We start from the raw sequence: 22,051 nt of genomic DNA, 5'->3' as shown, positions 1-22,051 counted from the left end.
GTAAACTGTTGACAAAATGCCTGGGAGAGTTATTCATGCAACCTGAGGACTGCCCCGTCGTCATGGGAGTTGGTATATGTTACTGTACACCTGTGGTCATCATTTGTGGGAATAAATATTAATAGATCATTGCTCATGCAGTCAACCACTTGTTTGTCCAGACGATTGTCTCCAATCGCCGTGATATCGCTTGAATATTGGTGAGTGTGACGTAAAACAACATCACACAATAACCAGTATGTTAGCTCTTACTGATCTGTCTGAAACAAGGGTGATGGAATAGTCTAGTGGTTAAAACCTCCGATCGTCACTCACTCACTCACACTTGAACAAATACTGCCATCGCCGTGGACTGAAACCAATATTGTCACTGCGGTGGACTGAAACCAATACTGTCACTGCGATGGACTGAAACCAATACTGTCATCGCGGTGGACTGAAACCAATACTGTCATCGCGGTGGACTGAAACCAACACTGTCATCGCGGTGGACTGAAACTAATACTGTCGCCGCGGTGGACTGAAATCTCAGAGTATTTATCATAATATAATAGAGATATAATACACTGGTATTCTATCACTGCAAATGCATATATAATAAACGCGCCAGATCTTGATATGTCACTCTTCGTATGGCATAGACACGACGCATTGTATTGTTCAGGTCAGTTAAAACCATATTGTTCCTGACCTTTTTCAATACTGACCGGAGTATTATATTTTTTTATTTGTTTGTGTGTTGTTTAACGTCGCGATCAGCAATATTCCAGCTATATGACTGCGGTTTGTAAGTCGTGAGTGGGTGTGTTTTAATTTACGCCGCTTTTAGCAATATTCCAGCAAAATCACAGCGGGGGACACCAGAAATGGGCTTAACACATTGTACCCATGACGGGAATCGAACCCGGGTCTTCGGCGTGACGAGCGGACGCTGTAACCACTAGGCTACCCGACCACCCCGCGGTTTATAAGTAATCGAGTCTGGACCAGACAACCCAATGACTGACATCATGAGCATCGATCCACTCAAATAGGATACGATGACATGCATCATCCAAGTCAGTGAGCCTGACCACCCGATCCCGTTTATCGGCTCTTTCGACAAGCGTGGGTTGCTGAAGACAGTTCTTACCTGGAACTCCACCTTTTTCTTACCTGTGTTGTTTTTAGGGCCACCAAACTAAGCACCACGACAGACCGTCTTCATATAGATGGAATATTGCTGAGTGAAACAACAAACAAACAAATTAAATTCTCCCTGAATGATTGAACCTTTAAACTAACAAGTCAATTAATCAATAATGCATCACAGAATAAGCAGCATTAAAATTAATTTGTGGTATCTTACCATGCTATGTCAATCAATGAATGATTAAGTATTTATTTCTCTCTGTCTCTCTCTCTCTCTCTCTCTCTCTCTCTCTCTCTCTTTCACACACACACACACACACAAACACACACACACAGAGGCGCGCGCACGTACGGAGGTACAAATCGCATTTCTCACCACTATCTAGCCATTAGTTTGCAACGATTATCACTTCAGCTCTCTTTTTGATACAAAGTACAATTTTTAACGCCCTAGATGTTTGGCGGGTCGGTTATGGTAAGACCTTCTTCGGATTCTGGCCAATTTTGATTATCGGGTAGTAGTAGTAGTAGTAGTAGTAGTAGTTCGATGAAACATGTTCGGGAAGTATGAATAATATATTTGATAACTACTGTCATACGAGGGATGACAAAGTATCAGCAGTTCTATATTTCTATTCAGGGCAAAATTTGAGAAAAAAACGCCTGAAATATCCTTCCTTAGAAAGTTTGTGCCAACGGAGAACCGCTGCTTCTAAAAATAACCATAGCTTGTTGTTAGTTGTACTGCAAGCAGTCTCCGTCTTCGCTTTACTAACATATCCCGGCAGTCTCTGCTTTACGCATGCGCTGTTTCAGTCTAAAATTTGGCGAGCTGGGGAAATGGCGGACCCAGGTTCTATTGATGACTTGCTATCATCTGAAATCGATGAAACAGCAGTGAGCGCGTTAGTTGGGTCCCTAGAATCCCAGTTAGCTTCACCAACAAATAAGGAACCACCGAAGACAATATCAGACGCCTCCGTCAACAATAATCATATTGGTACATCATCCACCAATGTAACTTCCACAAACCCCAGTTTTGTAGCAAACTCGACGACAAGTGCCGGACAGAAAGGTTTGCCAATTCATAACAACACTGCCCTGAATGCTTCCTTTGGTCCCACTTCAAAATCGAATCTTTCAGAAAATCAGATTCTTGGAATTGCCTCTATTATAAACTCCTCCCCAGTCCCTGCAACCACTGGAGGGGTTTCCCTGCTGAATGTAAACACTGTCAATAGCAAGGCTGCTAATCCGTCTCATATACGGATTATCACACAACCCCAAAATAATGCAATCAACCCAACAAACACAACTGTTGTACATATACCTGCTTCTCATACAGGATCGTTTATGAATAGTATAGGCAACAGCAATGTCAATTCTATTACTACAAGTGTACATGGAACAAGTGGCTTGAGTGCCACCAGAGACAACTCTGCAGCTAGCAATGCTATTTACAATTTAGCCACAATTGCTGCTGAACAGAAGCCTATTTCAGTAGCTCAAAATGGGAGTCCTCATCAACAGACTGTTCAGAACATCCACAGAGGTAAAGATTCATCTGTGTCATCATCTCAGCCTTTCTTAATGAAACAAGAGCCAGGAAATGGTGCAGTGAAACAGGAAAACAATCCAAACTCACCATATATAATAAAACAGGAGGTGAAACAGGAGTCTATGAACATGCAGACTATTCATTTGAATGTACCAGGTACACATTCAGACAGTTCCATGCTCCCTGGAGGAGCCCATTTAAGTGGTGCAGGTGGTAATATGCACAATGTGTCGATTTCAAATATTAAGGGCAATGCTAGTCCAAGTGTGATCACAGTGCGGACGCAACCTCAACCCCATCAACATGTGACGGTAGTTCGACCGTCTGTGGTGTCCACTCAAGGGACAAGTGGGGGACCTGTACAAATTGTGAATGTTAATGCGTCAGGTACTCGCACTACGGGCATGTCTAAAGGGGGGCAAAGGATGTCCAATCCTATCCGAATCGCAGCACAACAACCCCAGCAGATTAGCATTGCTCCTCGGCAGCAATCAGCGGTGAGTACAGTAATGATGTAAAGCATGTTGGTCAGACTATTTGTTTAATGTATTAATATTCTGTTAGCATTGTTAATGATGAACATCTGTACTTAGATACTCGTGATCATGAAGGCCATGAACATACAAAAACTGATATAAAAATGCTCTGTAAAACAATTGTGTCATCATATCTCATTAATGTTGAACTTTTATTCAACAAGTCCAGGCAGGGGATGGACATTGTTTAGCACAACTCAAACACTTGGATATATTTTGATATATATACATAAGTAAGTTACAATATATCAATTTCCCTTTAATGTGATTAAGCACAATAGATCAACCCACTATCTCATGAGTGGATTAATAACATGGTAGGCCCAAATATTGCAAAAAATACAATCATTTTAAGGATTTTTTATGAAGAATTAATGGTTTTGCCTTGGTGGGGGCAGTTGGGTAGCGGAGCGGTTAGAGCATTCACTAGACATGGGTGAAGTTTTGTTTTCAATTCCCCTCATTTGTTCAAGGTGTTATGATGCCCATTCTTGGTGTCCTCTGGCAAGATATGGCTGGAATATTGCTAAAAATAGTGTAAAACAAAAGACTCTTAATTGAGAAATTTTTCTTATGTCATTACCTTATGAAATTATGCACAGTTATCAAGAAACTGGTGAAGAGTTTCTGTGTGGCTTTGTATGGATGCTTACTACACAGCAAACTACTTGACAAGTTTGGGTACATATTGGGAATTCAAGATCAGTGTTTATCCCAGAATATGATAGATACTTGTGTTTCTGCTTTGTCAACATTAATATTTGATGTTACCTGTTTCAAGGGTTACATGAGGATGTTGTCTGACTTTTCTGAACATAAGTATTGATAACAATACTTATCATTTGATAAAATCTATTGTTAGCAAAACATTTACCTGAATTAGGGAATGCAGATGGATTACAAATATCTGACTTTCATAATGTTTTTGGAAGTGTCATATGACCTAATTAGTAAATAATCATGAAGGTAATCAATATTCTATACTTCTTTCTTTTTGACATTTAATGTTAACACTACTACCATATACATCTACATGACTTATTTTTGTGTTTTATTATTAAGGTCAGTAACCATAGTAACAGTTCTAACATATGTTTGAGAAGTACAAATAGTTCTAATTTTGTGCACCAGATACCAGCAACATCAGTTTCTCAAAGTAAGTTTGTTGAAACACAATCAGCATTATATACAGTAAAACAAAATTATCAAAAGACGCTAACAGTTTGTCCCATCAGCAGACTTTTTTTCACATACCTCCAAGAAAGCTTGGTAGTTTCACGGTACAGTGCTTCAGAAGAAGTAAAATAAGATCACTCTAAATTTCTGTTTCTCTTTGTCATGTTTATTACAATACATGTACATAGAATATGGGCGTTTGTTTAACCTTGCCCATAACCCTGATCATCATTTTTCAGTAGCGGTGAAACAATACATCAGTGCACCAGGGCATTGTGAGATTTCATGGGGCAATACGTTACATGTAGGGCTGGGACGATACACCAACTGTGCGATGTGATACATATCACGATACCTTACTCACGATCCAATATGTATCACGATACTTCCATGTGCTCTTATTATCTGTCGACTATGCTTGTTGTAAGAGGCGACTAACGGGATCAGGAGGTCAGGCTCCCTGACTTGGTTGATGCATGACATTGTATCCCCATTACGTGGATCGATGCTCATAACGTCAATCACTGGATTGTCTGGTCCAGACTCGATTATTTTCAGACTGCTGAGTACGGCGTTAAACTACAATCAAACAAAATCTTATTATCTGTGGTGCGTAAAGCCATCATTTTCATAGAGAGGATGGCCAAATACCTGGCACACTGATGATTTACAGTTGGCAGTGTGAAGTATAGCACAACAAATGAAAATATTTGTTTTCACTCTTAACTTGAACTACTGATTAGTGTTTAATGGAACAGTTATTAAATCACACCTTTAAGGTCAGAACCAATATTTTATACTTAGTGCGTGACTGTGATCGATACTTGTATTGAGAAGTCTCACCACTAGTTACAAGATACATTTTTTCTGTATTGATACAAGATGATACACAAGCTATTAATAGTCATTTGCAGTTAGAATTGTGAAACTATCAATATTCATAGTGTCATAATTAGATGAATTCACTTTAGAATAGTCATAGAAAGACACTGAATCCACAGTTTGTAAGTCTATCAATGACGTAATCTGCTTGTTCTTCGTCATCAATAATCTTGTCGCTGTCAAACAAAACGGAACATACCCAGTATTGCATGGTAGATATTTTGAATGTTTTGATATCAAAAACAGCTAACTGGCGATGGAACAGTTTCAGTAATACAAGTAAACGGCTCCAAATGTTTAAAACTGTAACATCACTAATTCATGAAACATAACATCATGAGTATTAGCATGATTAGAGATGTGTTTGACTGTTTGTTTGGACAGAACTTGTTTGCTTCTATTAGTCATTGGTAGAATTGAAGTTTGATCTTGGGGAGAAATATGACCATGAAATTATATCTATTACTAGCAGTATTGGTCATGATTTTTTATCAGTATTCAAAAAGTCCAATGAAGCATTTAGATACTTAAAATATTTCCATGATAATATTAGCACCATTCAATGGCTGAAATAATAACCAAATGTCAGAGAACTTAGTGATCCAGTGTTGGATTTAAGAATGAAAGTCAAGGGATCTTTGTAAGTATATCAAAAGTTTTTTAGTGTCCATAACAGTTTATACCACTGAATGAAACAGTTCCCATTTACTATGTTTACTGTGAAATAAAAGTGATCTAATTGTTAGAAAATGACATATGTAATCATGTTACATGCTCTTTCTTTTTGTAATTGACATATGATTTTGTTTTTAAATGAATTTTTTTAGGTAAATTGTAATTAAGGGTGTTTTCATAATATCCTATAATATATCCTATAATATTTTCATAGTGAAGACTGGATGAGCAATTTCATAAAAAATATCCTAAAAATGTTTATGATCCCTAACCTTATTTGTTCAGCATAGTAATGAGGCTGCATTGTAATGATACATTGGTAAATGGTTTAACATGACTTGTCCCCTAATTAGATCTATGTTATAATGTACATAGTACATAGCAGCGATAAAAATTGGCACTAGTCCTCTAGTCCTTGCCAAACTGCACAATAGTTAAGGTATCATAAGGACTAGTAGAAATTTCCCATTTTTAAGGGATTTGCTATATGTTATCATTATAAGGACTAGTAGGCTAAAACTGTTAGTTTCTAACGCTGCATAGTCATTGATTTGTTGTCTTATTTAGTCAACAGCACCATGTTTGTTTAGACAGCATGACATAATCATGATAATAGGGTTGATAACTCCCTTATTGATTATGGTAAAAGAAATATTACACCAGTGGGTTATATGAATTCAGATAAGGAATGATGTTTTGCATTTTACCTATTACCTGTCAGAGTTAGAAATTGGCACTAGTCCTATAGTCCTTGCCAAACTGCCCAATGGTAAAGGTATCATAAGGACTAGTAGAAATTTGCGCTTTTTGAGGGTATTGCTATATATTATCATTATACATGTTATAAGGACCAGTGGCCGAAAACTGTTAGTTTCTAACCCTGCCTGTTATACTGGTGGATATACACTAACTTGATTACAACAGCATGTTATATACATGGTATGAGAAAAGATAAACCTAGCGGGACTAGTTTCTATTTAATATATTGCTACGTATACATTATTGATTATAAGTGATGGAAATTGTTTGAAATTTAAATATTGTTTTCGTTTGAAACGCAATGATCATCGTTCATGAATGAAAATAGAAAAAGCGTACAATTAGGGCAGTCTTTCTCCAATCCTTTGTGCTAATGTGTCCATGTACAAAATAGCAAAATTCAATGGTCTGCATTCAGGCTTGATTGAAGAAACATGATTTGACTTGCATCAGGTGCATGTTGACATGAAAAGCTAGTTGCACCAGACAACCGGCTTGCGTCCTGGTCCATAAATTTATCCAAGATAAAACATAGTCTAAATATATAAAATGTCCAATTTCTGAATTACACATAACACAGCAATTAGTGATGTAGTATGGTAAACAAGGCAAAAAGTGAGCCGACCCCCTACTTCGACTCCAACATATTTCTAAGTTCAAAACATGGAAAAAGCAATACTTTCTCAGAAAATCCACTTATCAAAATCAAACTTTGCACTGCACCTCTCCTATTGGTATAAAAACTATACCCCTAATTGGAAAAGTATCCATGAACTAGTTTTCAAGTTGTAGGTCACATAAATGTTGAAGTAACTTCTAAGTTCAAAACATGTAAAAGTTCACATTTTCTCAGAAAATACACATATCAAAGTCAAACTTTGCACTGCACCCCTCCTATTGGTATAGAAAGTTTTCACCAAGTTTGAAATAGATTTTATGCAGTTGTTTTCAAGTTATAGGTTGCACACAAAAATGTCTACAGATGGATGTAGTTCCTTCGTATAACTATATACCCATGGCCTTATAAGTCGGAGGTATAACAAAGCACCAGGTTGCATTTTCAGTAATAGGTTGTATTGGTGCATGTTTTATATATCTAAATTGAGTCCTGTTTGGTATTTGTTTAATCATTAATGATTTAATCGTTAATCTGTCAGCAAGATTAGCTGTCTAAATGAAAAGTGATGTGCTTTCTATTTCGCTCTGTCAACTTTATATCTAATGCACCAAATACACACTAAACTAATAGGTATGAAGGGAAATAAAACACTGCAGTAACATTTTCTTTTGTAAGTATAACCAATAGTAAGTAACTAGTATTGAACTTTTTTTGAAATAGTTTAACCGCATAAAGGAAACGTCACAATTTCAAAGTGTTAGCAGTGGTTAGCCTGGTTTTTAGAACTAGTTTTTGACCCAATAGATTAATATATTCACTTTTTAAAACATGTATCTCCATATTTACAAAACTGTAATTCTTTGATTAATGTTTCCTGTGCTCCTCCTATGAATATTGCTGAAAGTTCCGTAAAACCGTAATCACTCAGTCAGTGTGGAGCTACACCTATTTACCTACAATTGGTCCTACTATTTACAACTTGTCGTAAAATGGGAATTAACTCACTTTCTGTTTCTGTTTGATATATAACATTGTCTTTTATTAAAACTGTGATGCTTAAAACAACACACTGATACATGTCATTCTTTAATATTATTATTATTTCAAAATTTAGTGAAATCACTGATATAATTGGAAAATAATCCATCACAGATTTCATCCTATGCTCCTTATTCCTAACTGAAACCAGCCAGTAGTAAATGAAATTGATAAACAATGCTTTTTACTTTATCCTACATCATATCAGGGTGTGTATGTATTGATGCAGAATGGTCTCGTCTCTGTGAGATTAATAATTGTTTTGTTTTTTATCCTCCCCATTTTACTCTTGGAACCACCAAAGAATACACAGCCAACATCTGTGAAAACATTGTTTCCACTCAATCACTTTTAAAAACACTAGGCGAAATAGACATTTGACAATCTTGCCAAGGTTGAAGTCATCCGTCTTCATTTTAAAAAAATGATTTGCTTATATCATTTTCGGTAATACTTTGTACATGTTGTAAAACAAATTCAAAATAAAAAACATGCTTGTGATTTTATCATATATGTCTACCTAATATGTCTAGGTATGAAATATATTTTATGTTTTTTTTGTGTTTTCTTTTGTGATTTGATTTGCTAAAGAGATATGTTATATTATATCAGCATATGACAGGCAAATCATTTACGCACAATTTTCCCACTGTCTGCTAATAAGATAATTTCTAGGGCATCTTTTCCATTCAATTTTGTAAACAATTCATTATAACAGTTCTGAGGTTAGACATCAATATGATTAATGGATTAGACATGTTAGAATTAAGCTCCTAGTTGACATTTGACTATTTTTCAAGTTTTTTAGTGATTAATATGATTAACAACCTTTAAACCAGCTGAATCTACAAAATAAAGTACTTATGGGTTCAATAGTAGACCATGAATTAATCTTTGAAGGGAGTAGTGTCATTAATAAATAAATGGATGAAGTCTTTTCCTCTTTGCAAAATCAGTGAGCTGATAGAGAGAAAGATACTTCAGTGATATTCCTGCAATTTGCTGAGACCTGCTGTGAAATTTTGCTTAGTTATAAAGTTAATCAGCCACATTTATTTGAATTGAGATCAAGTTCGCTACCTCTGTTTTTGTTTGTTGTTTAACGGAGCTTTCTGCAATATGTGATGTCAGTCTGTAAATAATCGAGTCTGGACCAGATGATCCAGAGATTCATATCACGAGAACAACCTCCATAATTGGGACATGATGACATCCATCAGCAACACTGACTTGGATGATGCATGTCACTGTATCCCAATTGTGTAGGTCGATGCTGTGTAGTAGGATGTCGTGTAGCTGGAATACTGTTAGGCTTGAAACATGTTAAACCTTCGTGACTTTTAGGTTATAAGACAATATTTTGTGACGCATCTTTCTTGATAAAGTTATCTAAAGGTTAATGAATTTGTGTACTAACAAAGAAAATAAAAGCCAAAGAGTGTGTCAATAAACTGCGCAGTAGTCTCCTCTGACCAAGCTGAGTACATGTCAAAGTTGTTCACATCAAGAATTGCTTTTCCTAGTGGTACTTTGTGTTTTACATCTAAACTCCAAGTGAAATTGTAAATAAAAAAAAAGCATGATCTTGTTTCCTAAACCATGTAAACAAATACTTCAGTTTCATTTGTATATTTGTAGTTATTGTTTACTCATGTGAATTGATTATTTTATGATGATCTTGTTATGATATTTGCCATGATTACAGTCAAAAGGAATTGAAATGGTTCAGTTTTCACAATACTGCTCCCAGGGTTGACTCTAGGAATTTTCTGACATGGGCTTCATTTGTGAAAATTTCAAATATTCCAGAGGTATGCCCATTGAGCACAATGTTAAAATTGTGTTTGAAAATGTGGGCCTTTTTTTCAAATTTAGGGGCAAAAGCACATGGCCCCACCCTAGAATTATCCCTGCTGCTTCCCAGTTTCTCAGTGAACATTTCTTGTCCTTCAGGCTTCAGGGTTTCCTAGATGCACAGTCAGTTCTAACCAAATTCCACTTTCTGATTCTATCACTTAACAACTTTTAACTCATTCAGTGTTAGAAATTTGGGAATGACAGGGTTTCAAGGAATTTGCTATTGTTATGAATTTTATTCCAAATCATCCAGCCTTGTCAACAGGGAAGTCATGTCGATGATGACCCTGTAATTTTCATCCCTGATTTCAAACACTGATATAGCAGTAATGAACTGAACCCTTCATATTTCTGCATGTAATAATTGCTAGTTGACTAGACTAGCCTTTAGACATGATAGTGACTGCTTGTCTGTGTGTATATGTGTGACGTCAAAGTTGACTTATTGCTCGTTGCCTGCCACTAGTGGCATTGCCTGCATGGCTGCATGGGTGTTGTACTTAACACTGGGTAACTCCTACTGCAGCTGTCAGATGAGAGATGAGTGACTTTGGTGTTTGCAGAATACAATAACATTACAGCCTGGTGGATTCCAACTGCAGCCAGGGACGCTCCTGGTGAAGAATGAACAGGGCCAGCTCATGTTGATGTCCACGACGGGGCAGGGGGCTGTGCCGGGGTCGCAGTCCATCGTCACCACAGTACCAACATCAGCCAATAAGTTGCAGAATGTCAGGGTAAGAACTGCTATTTGGAAATACATTAAGTTTGTTGACAAGTTTCCTTAGATGCCCCAGAAACCTGTGACTGTGGGTTCAAATCCCGGTTCGCCCTGGTTATGTTTCTTGGTTTGTCAGCACCATGCCAATGCTCGTGGTTTCACCAAAGTGGTGAACGTGTAAGATCAGCATCACTTTGGGCTTTCCTACCACATTAAGCTGACACGTTGTACGTGATATTACTGAAAAACTGTTGAAGGTGGTGTTAAAACCAACCTCACTTGTTTAAATGTCTTGAAATGTTCATAGTTTTATGGTTTCTTGACAAGTTGAAATTTGTTTCAGAATTTTTGGAAGATGTTGTGAAAAGTGTCATAGTGTCAGAATAGAAGCATGAAATTCAAGGGGTCCTTGTCATAGCTCCAATGGTGAATGTTTCTTATCAAAGATTTAGAGGTTACCTACAATAACATAGTACAGCAGTGAACATCAAGAACCCCAGGACCCCTTGTTTGGAATGCTGCGTCATATTTGTTTCAGGATAGGAGTGTTTCATATGGGATGTCATGGTATTACCAGATGCAAGATGAGATGGGCTTTTTGTAGGAATATTCCAAAATATATAGGTCATTCTTCTTTATCACTGCCAAATTCTTCCACACATTTTGGATGACCATCAGTCAATGTCCTAGAAAATGAACTGAAACAGTGACATGGTTATGCTGACCAAAAGCAAGTTTAATTCTAAAGTTAACTATGTGGATGTTATTGACTTTTATTGGATGAGATCCTTTTTTGTCAGGTTTGGTCAAGGTTAGTCAAAGGTCAAAGTCATCATTTAGGTTGTTGTAAGACATGGTTATGTCATGATCTGTTTCTGAGGCATGGTACCCTAACATGCACGGAACTTTATATGTGCCTGTGTCTTACCTACTAAAGGCCATCTTCCCAAGGCAATCGTCTCCACGGCCTATATCAAAAACTAGTTTCTACCCTTGCCACATCAAACCCACTTTACTTGGCTTGATCGTGGCGCTACTTCTTGTAGATTATGAGTGCTGTATGGCAGCGACCATGTTTTCGAAAACCCAGATGTTGAATTTATGAAACATTCTCTGACTGGACTAGATATGTGCTATAGTCCAATCATATTTAACCCCGGAAAGTGGGCTTGATGTGGCCAGGGTCGAAACTAGACTAGTGGACGCTCTTGCCTCGGGAAGATGACTTTTATCTTTGAAGTTCATGTGAAAAATGGTTGTATCAATCATTGACAGGTACTGTTGTACCGTGAGACTGGTTTGCTGGCATATCTTAAGCGTTGTCTTGATTAACATGAATCAGATCAAGGTTACTGTCACGATGTCTGCAATAATATGGGTGATTGGTTAGGGCTATGTGATTTAGATATTTATATTTTTTTGTCAAACAGTGATGTCAGGCTAGTATCGGTTCATTTTAGTGGTACTACATGAAGTTGTTGATGCATTCTTTACCATGTCAAACAGAAGCCCACACAACATCCTTTGAAATAAACTAGACGCATGGGACTATCTTCTTTGAGAACTGTAAGTGACATTATCAGGGTCATGGTTGTGGTTTGCATATAACTTTTTATGAAGCTAGTTAGAGGCATATGGAAAGACTTTTTGATTTAAAGGTATCCAACAGGAGGCATTTGTTTTCTTGGACCAGAAGTAATGTCATTAGATAGGAAGTTAATACATTTCCTTATTATGCTAACTGGAGGCAAGGGACTTCCTGGTTTTTCACAAATATGACAGCAAGGTTTTCAGATTTGAAATACATGGTGGTATCATACTGGTACGAGGGGTGTTCATTAAAGATTTCCCCTGACCCACTCCCGATGGACTTAGTGGAATGAAACTTGGCATAGTATTAGTCTTTCTCCACATAGGAACCACCAAGAGTTACACACTTCTCCCATCGTTTTATACAACTATGGAGACCTCGCTTGTAAAAGCCCTCATTTTGCGTCTCAAACCAGGACTTGACTTCAGAAATCAGTGTTTCATAATCTGTGAAACGTTTTCCCTTCAAAAATGACTTCATGGTTGGTAAGAGGTGGAAGTCAGAAAGTGCAAGGTCAGGAGAGTAAGGAGGATGTGGAAGGATTTCATAGCCACAGGACCGTGCTTCTGTCTGGGCAACATGAGAGTTGTGTACTGGAGCATTGTCTTGCAGGAGACGGACACCCTTGGTCAGCATGCCACGCCTCTTAAGCTTGATAGCGTCCCGCAATTTCCGCAGCAGTGAAGCATAATAAGCTCCTGTAATTGTGGTACCCTTTGCCATGAAATCCATCATCACTACTCCGTGCTGGTCCCCAAACAGCGTGAGCATGACCTTGCCTGCAGAGGGTTGGACATGTGCCTTCTTTGGGGGTGGTGACTCCACATGCTTCCATTGCATCGACTAAACTTTAGTCTCAGGATCATAGTGATGGACCCATTTTTCATCCTGTGTGATAAGTCTGTCAAAAACGTTTGCCTGGTTTTTTTGGCACATGTCCAAAAGATCCTTTAAGCAATTGACTCGTTCCTGCTTTTGGAAAGGTGTGAGCAACCTGGGAATCCATCGTGCAGACACCTTATGCATGTTCAAATTGTCATGGATGATTTTTTCCACAGACCCTACACTGATCTTGACATCTTGTGCTAACTGGCGAACAGTTATACGTCTGTCTGCCAAAACTGCGCTCTCCACTTGATGGATAGTGTCCTCATCAATGGCTGAATGGGGGCGACCAGGAATGGCAGCTGTTCAACAGATGTCCGACCACACTTGAACTGGCGATGCCAGTGTTTAACAACGTCATATGATGGGGCATCTTCCCCATAAGTTGCTTTCATTTCATCGAAAGTTTCTTTTGGTGTGCGACCTTTCAAATGTAAAAACCTAATCACTACTCGTCAGGGGTCCGGAAAATTTAAAATCCCAATCGGACATTTGCATTTAGGCCACGCCCCTTCAAATAGCGTATTTTAGTACGACTTTTCACACACATTACAAGTTGTTACGTATTCATAATATGATGAATTATGAATTGTTTCAATTTAAATTGTTTAATTCACCGGACAATTAATAACAAATAATATCATTTTAGATGTACATGGAAAAAATACGTTTGTTTCTGTTATAATAACGATCTGTTAACGTAGTGAACAGTCTAATTAATATTCATGAGTTATATTCATGAGTCTGCTCAAGTGTACACGTTGTAACATTTGCATCGAGACTATTATCCCATATTTGGTTATCACATGACCTCATGGGAAAAGGTTTTTTTTAAACTAAAGATTATTTAAAAACAAGACAGATAATATAATCACAAATACTAAAATATTGTTGATAGCAATAGTTATTTGAATACTTTTTTCATCTGTACTTAATTATTGACCATAAAAAAATTTGATATCGATCGTCACAGAAAGCAAAATGGCGGTCAATCAAGATTCAATATACGACTAGCTACTGAAAACAATAAAATCTGCAAATCCTCATTGTATGTCAACCAAGTGAAAGTCGTTAGCCACGACTTACAAAATGATCGTCCAGACTTTGAGGGTTTGGCAGATCCGCTCGACTGATCTGCATTGGTCGACTGGCTGTCGTCACGCTTTCGCTTCTTGTCTGAGGTTACGTATCGTAACATTGTGAGGATAATGAGGTACATTGATGATGCAAGGTATTTATGTACAGTTGTAAACACCTTTCACTCAAATTATCAAGATGTTTCTCAGTAATTAATCCTTGATTAATCAGTGGCAACTCAGTTTATTGCCTATTACAGTGATTGACCGCTTGGACTATCATGTAGGTACGATGTATTTACAGCAATCAAAACAAACAGCTTGTCAGTGTAGATAATCTTCATTGTGTTACAACTGCAGACAGAAACTGCTCAGTCCTAACTGTTGATCATGTCCGGTCAAAATTTAAGAATGTCCGGACAATACTTTTTAAAATGTCCGGACAGAAAAATTTAAATGTCCGGTAAGCAATATTTTAAACCGGACATTTGAGATTCCCAATCAGACATGTGCGGCGCATATGACGGTTTCTGGACCCCTGCTACTCGGTATTCTACTGGCTCCATTGTCACTTCCTACTCGATCATAACACCTGTAATAGTGATTAGATTAATAGTTCGGTGCCGCAAATTCAGACATAACCCATAGATACATGTATCATTACACATGTGAAATGTCAACCAAATATGATAACCCTAAGTGGTTTAGGGGAAATCTTTAATGAACACCCCTTGTATGTAAGGGCTTTTGAGGAAATGGTGGCAAAGAGCCTGCTTCTGTACTTGCAACACCTCTTGTTCGAAACTAAATGTGAACTTCAATGTTTCAGCCTATATCAACACAGGGACGTTCTGGTACTGTTCAAACGTACGTTACAATCCAGCCACCTGTAGGTCAAGGTCGTGGGCAGCCTACTGTCCTCCAGCAGACTGGAGCCACTATGCCCGTAGTCAACACTCATCTTCCCAGTACGGCCCCCAATACAGTACAGGTTCCAGGGTCAATCGGGCAGCCACAAGCAGCAGTTGCCGGGGCTGGGGCGGCAGCACAGGGGGTGGCCCCACATGGTAAGTAGGAATTTAACAATAATGATTCTACCAGTGAAAATGGATTGGTGTCTTATATGATCTCTGAGGTGGGGTTTCTATTGGGTGACCTCTGTAAGGTCAAGGACACTAGAGATCAAATATGAAACATGGTTCAAAGTTTGACGAAATTTCAGATTAATTCATGAGAAATTTAAGCATTTTCCAATCACCTATGATTGACTCTCAATAATTAACTCAATGCCTGTCATTTGTCACAGTTGTGTGAAATGTTAAGGTCAGTGCTGAAGGGCACTCAAGAAATAGTTTCATTCAGATATTATTGGAAGTTTGATATGGAGACTTCATATTTGTAACACCAAATAGGATTAACAAAAGTAATGTTCAGCATGTGATTGGATGACTTTGCAGGTCAAGGTCACACAATGTTAGATTGATGTCATTATCAAAAAGGCTTGGTGTACAAGATAACTTCATGATAGCATGACTATTAGTCATTGGAATTTGAAACTCGCAACACATGATCTCTCTTGAGATCAAATTATGAAACATTGTTCGAATTTCAGGAAATTGCAAATTAATCCGTGAAGATCCAGGTTATAACTGTTCTTCAGCAACCCATGCTTGTCGTAACAGGCGTCTTTGCTTGTCGTAGGAGGCAACTAACGGGATTGGGTGGTCAGGCTTGCTGTCTTGGTTGATGCATGTTATCGTGTTAAGGATTGACTGTATTTTTTTGGGTTCATTGAGGTATGAATCGAAAAAAACGATATGCAAACTGTATGAATCCACGCAGCCGATTCTTACAAAAGTAGGAAAAATGCTAGTCAGAAATGAAAGACATGAAAGTTGAACCGAGGCGAGTTGAAAAAAAACAGGCGAGCGAGCCTGCATGTTTGCTGTTTCATTCATTCTCGGCCTTCGGTTTCAAAGGGTAGTTTGGACAATGAATATGCATGAAAGTCGCTGACTGTCCTGTGCATGACGATACACGTGGTCAGAAAGGGAATTCCCCGACATTCTGCAGTAATAAAAGTAATGTGCCGCAGGGGCATGGCTTAATTTTTTACATTCATTGGGAAATGAATGCAATAACACGTGACCAATTCAGCTAATCAGAATGCAGGAATTTCAATGAACACAATGAAAATTTAATTATTCTCGATTGTGTAGATCGATGCTCATGATATCAATCACTGGATTGTCAGGTCAAGGCCGCCTTGATTTACAGACTGCCGTCATATATATTTGGAATATTGCTGAGTGCATTGTTTAAAAGCAAATAAACAAAAAAGAATCCAACTTTTTGTGTGAACTTAAATGTCTATAAAGATGTTGCAGGCCAACGTCAGTCGATGGGAAGTAGACGTGATCAAAAGCTTGTGTATACACAATGACTTGTGAATTTATTATTGCAATTTGGCGAAACTTTATATGTATACATGATCTGTAGGCAGTTCATGGTTAAGGTTGAAGTTCAAGGTCATTAATCTGGAAGTGCTTATGACTTTGTCATAAAGGTAGCTCGAGGCATATGACTTTGTTTCAAAGTTTTACTGAATGGGGCATGTGTTTTCCCACAACAGAAGTGACATTATTGAACCGAAAGTGCTTATTTCTTTGTTATTAAAGTATTAGATCATTTACCTGGAGATTTTGTGTTTAGCTCAGCTTGTTGATATTCCGAAAAAACTCTTCTATCCAAAATATATTTTTTTAAGTGTTTTTACATGGTGATCATGGTGATATGGTGTTGGGTTGAAGCACTAACTTTGACTGGATCTATCTTGCTTGTACAGGTCCAGCGTCTCAACCTATGGAAAATGTGAAGAAATGTAAAAACTTCCTGTCAACCCTCATCAAACTGGCCTCCAGTCAGCCACCACAGACGGTCCGGAATGTCCGGGAACTTATTCAAGGGCTCATTGTAAGTCAGATGTATGGCAGATATTAGTTCTGTTTGAGAGGGGCATGGGTGGCCCAGTTGCCTAAGGTGATGCAATTTGACTGTACAAAAGCCTATGATTGAGGGTTTGAAACCAGGATGTGCGTTGATTATGTTTCAAGCATTGTCAGCACTATACCTGTGCTTGTGGGGTTTCACCAAAGTGTTAAATGTGTTAGACCTGAATCACTTGGTGTCTTCCTCCCACATCACATGATACAGCTGACACACTGTCGTTCAATGTTAAACCAAACTCACTTCCATATGTTGAAGATGTAATAAGAACTACCTGCCTGCTGCCATATCTTCAAGAGTACTGGTAACTGTTCAAAGTACTCTTTCAAATTTCACTTAAAACTAAAGTTGTAAGATAAACATACACATTTACTCCAAACGCATCTGCAAAAGGTCACTTCACTGTAATTTGAAGGAATTTTATCAGAATATGTTCTAGTATGTAGGATATCACCATCCTAGCACTGAGAATAAAAGTTAAACATGCCCAAGAGTTAAGAAAGTAATGGGTAAGAAGACGGAATAAGAAATAAAATGGAGAGTGGCCTTAATAATGAACGACCCTCATCATCATGACATCAAAGCAGGAATGACATGTGTTAATGTCACCGTCTTGTCAGTCTGCTCCAGATTGGAGATCTGCCTTTGATCCAAGTCCTTTGTATACTCAGTGTTCATACAGTGTTCAGTGTCTGAAATAACTGCCGGCCCGCCGCTGGTAACTTATCTGTCAGGCTGCATGAAATTTTCCTCCACCAGCCCAACTGTCTGGCAGATAATTTTATGACTACTTACATTTACAGATTTTTGTAGATTTTCAATTAATTGTTTGCATTATTTCAACTGAAACGAGACACGAGTTATCACTTGTTTTTCTTGATTTTCTCGATTTTCTCGATACTGTCATCGGCGATCCATTTTTGTTGGTGGATTAATGGAAATAACTTTTGTAACCTACTCTTTCATTGGTCAGGTAACTTTGAAGATGGGCAGGCAACGTTTATGGGTCACCTGCCCCATCGTCTCAATGGGATGAGTTCAAACACTGCATACAGCTGTATTACACTTCTTTTGTTTCCAGGACGATAGGGTACAGCCAGAAATGTTCACAGCAAGGTTACAGGAAGAGTTGAAATCTTCACCACAGCCGTACCTTATTCCATTTTTGAAAGTAAGTCCAACATGGTGACTGTAAGTGTCGTGGTTATATTTGAACCTCATCTAGGACAACACAAGGCTTTTCATTATAGTTGTTGCACACAACTGAAGATAAATGATTAATTTCTGTATGAAATAGCAAATATGTGAAATATCAATATTTGCCAAAGTTTGTCCCCAAGAATTGGGGGTATGCATAATACAACAGAAAATGTGGTATTCCATTTTTTCTTTGGGTATATTTTATTTTTGGGTCCAATCTAATGTTAAGCTTAAAGTGGTGTTTCAGATAAAGGCCTCAATAAGTTTTGCTATGTTTACACATTCTGGTTGTATAAGCTGCTTGTGGTACAAACATTTGCACCAGGCGATGTTTGCTAGTCATGCAACATGCACTTCAAGATCACTACAGCAAAAAATGTCTTAGGTCTTTGAAAGGCATTTAGAAGTGATAAACATAAGGAAGAGAATATATGGATGTTAACTTCTTTATTATGAGGAACACTGAGTTCCTCATAATAAAGAAGTTGACATCCATATATTCTCTTCCCTAACAAATGTCTTAATTATAATAAATGAGAGTCTTTTGCATCATTCACTGCAGTAGAGTTTATGTATGTGATGCCTGCATTCGAATAAAGAGCAATAAAGAAAAGCATTGTCATCTGGAGAATATCATGTCAATAGGTGCAATTCTAGTTTATTATCAAATGTAGATTGTAAGCAGAACAATTTTTATTAGATCATATGTGATTGTGATTGTGATTGACACTTTCAGATGGACAAGTTTATTTGTATATTTTTCACAAAACACTTATGAAAAAAAGAAGATTAATTGAAGTGCTGTGCTGGTTGATTACAGAAAAGTCTCCCACTGTTGCGTCAGTGTCTTATATCCAACAAGATGACAATAGAAGGAGTGACAGCGCCTAAAGGCAAAGCCATGCAGCAGCACGTACCAGCAGTACAAGTTCAACAAGCCATACAACCCAATCTGCCAGTCCAGCATCTGCAGGTCAGTCAGTTGTGCTTCAAGTATCCACTATCATATATATACAACAGATAGACAGTAGTCAAGGGTCAAGGTTAGAGCACACTGGGGGTGTCTTTGATTGGAAATTTTAGTATAGATGTACCGACTCAAACTTGGCTCTTAAAGTCTACACCATCATCTGAGACTAAGAGACCGTTGAGCGTACACTACACTACACTACACTACACTACACTACACTACACTACACTACACTACACTACACTACACTACACTACACTACACTACACTACACTACACTACACTACACTACACTACACTACACTACACTACACTACACTACACTACACCACTACACTACACTACACCACTACACTACACTACACTACACTACACTACACTACACTACACTACACTACACTACACTACACTACACTACACTACACTACACTACACTACACTACACTACACTACACTACACTACACTACACCACTACACTACACTACACCACTACACTACACTACACTACACTACACTACACTACACTACACTACACTACACTACACTACACTACACTACACTACACTACACTACACTCCACTCCACTCCTCTCCTCTCCTCTCCTCTCCTCTCCTCTCCTCTCCTCTCCTCTCCCCCCCCCCCTTTTAGATGAAGAAATGGGGTTTAAATTAGAAGAAGATGAGGTTCTTTCATCACAGATGCATGCCATCACAAAGGCTCTCATCTCCCTAAAGACAAAGTTATCATCCACAAATCCTCCCTTCTTTGGGGGGAAGAACACCTGGACACAATTTTTGCACCTTCTTGCGGCATCAGATATTTGCCAAATATTCGGCAATGTCACAGGCTCAGCCCTTTGTGCAGGCACAGACCGCGCACCCCCAACCTTCACGCAACAGTCTGCCTTCATGCAATGCAATCAAACACTGACTTGGTCACAAGGCTTACGCAATATGTCCTCTTATCCATGCAACAGCATGAACCTTCGAGCATCCCCCACCACGCATTCTTATGAAGGGATTTCTCAGTCGTCGTGATTAGTGGTATGTAACAATTTATGATTTGAGAATATTGTGATTTGACTCCAGGATTCATGGTAATAAAGGGTAGTTATTGTCGTATATAGATATTGTGCTATGTGTCAGACGAGGCTTGCATCACAAGACATGATACATATCGCTACTAATAATACTTTTCTTTCCTCTTGCTACAGCACCAAGCCTCGAATACTCTTGGATATGGGGGAGGAACACCTCAAAGTCCTAATGTCCAGTTCCGGTTGTCAAATAAAGGTCCTCCTCTACATGCACTGCCCCAGCCTGTTCAGTCATTAGTCCGCAACAAGCAGGGGTACACCTCCTCCGCCCCTGGAGCCATGCCAACCACTGTCAGTGCCTTGCAGGCTCACATGGGAGCAAGCAAGAGTGAACCTTCACATAAAGAGAAGAGAAAGTTTGAATCTCTCAAGTATGTCGTAGCTAGTTACAAGATTCAAACGTTTTACACATGTTGATGGTAATGTAGAGTACAATTTTAAACTCCCTGCTGTGGAGGATCTTTGTGATTGGTGCACTGCTTGCCTCTAATTTACTCTGCAGTTATGCCAGGATGCAATGAATACCAGATTTGCCCAGATTGTACATAATCCTTGATTTGTCGGCATCATTCCTGTGGTCGTTGGTTCTCCCCAAGAAGTAAATGTCAAGGACCGTTGGAAACTTCAGGCTTTCCTCTCAAACTAATCTTGCATTAAAATAGGGCTCCTTTGTCTTTGACTGGGCCTTAACTAACTCAATTGTTGTTAAACACCACCTGGAAGTGATGGAATTTTTTATGTGTAAAAATGCGTGTCACCAGTGGGATTAAAACCCACGACGGCTGCACTGAAGCCTAACCACTCAAGTCTTCTGCTATGGTGACTTCATGAAATTAACAACTGAATACTTACTTAAATCAGGACTAATAGTTAATCTGTTTATAAATGGTGAAATATGTGTTTTATGCATTGTATGTAAGTGTGATTTGGTTCCTTTTTGTTCAAAGAAACAAACAGATAGAAAAGACATTACTCTTATCTTGATCAGGGCTATGTTTGCTCATAATAAGCCTATCAACTTGGGCAAGTTATATTTAAGTGATTGTAAAATGTGCTCGAGTTGGTCCTATATGAATTGTATATTTGCCCTGGGACGTGCATTTCATTGTCCAAGTCTCCAAAGAACATCACGGATGGGAAACTCACAGTTTAGCATAGAGTTCTTGAATATCTTTAAAAATATGGTTATCAAACACTAGTTCGAGTCTGAGGCGTTCCTCGCCACTAACCTTAAATTACCATTTCAACGATTACCCACCAGGTCCTTATGCTAA

The 22,051-nt window shown here is 38.3% G+C and overlaps 1 protein-coding gene across 2 annotated transcripts in view; it reads left to right on the top strand.

Annotated features, from left to right (window-relative positions):
* The first annotated feature begins 1,954 nt into the window (after positions 1–1,954).
* LOC124113019 (transcription initiation factor TFIID subunit 4-like) overlaps positions 1,955–22,051 on the top strand; it is a 34,212-nt gene continuing 14,115 nt past the window's right edge. Inside the window, exons 1-7 of one of the 2 annotated variants that reach the window (XM_048398786.1) lie at positions 1,955–3,186; positions 10,813–10,968; positions 15,334–15,571; positions 17,350–17,477; positions 18,592–18,681; positions 19,531–19,683; positions 20,895–21,148. In XM_048398786.1, the coding sequence (XP_048254743.1) occupies positions 1,972–3,186; positions 10,813–10,968; positions 15,334–15,571; positions 17,350–17,477; positions 18,592–18,681; positions 19,531–19,683; positions 20,895–21,148 (2,234 nt within the window). In that variant the 5' untranslated portion in view covers positions 1,955–1,971. Of the gene's footprint in view, positions 3,187–10,794; positions 10,969–15,333; positions 15,572–17,349; positions 17,478–18,591; positions 18,682–19,530; positions 19,684–20,894; positions 21,149–22,051 lie in introns of both variants that reach the window. The other variant, XM_048398785.1, reaches the window with a different exon arrangement.

This window comes from Haliotis rufescens, unplaced genomic scaffold (assembly GCF_023055435.1).
Source record: "Haliotis rufescens isolate VD_foot unplaced genomic scaffold, xgHalRufe1.0.p SCAF_19, whole genome shotgun sequence".
In the NCBI taxonomy this organism is placed as follows: domain Eukaryota; kingdom Metazoa; phylum Mollusca; class Gastropoda; order Lepetellida; family Haliotidae; genus Haliotis; species Haliotis rufescens.
This window is presented reverse-complemented; position numbering and strand designations above follow the sequence as displayed.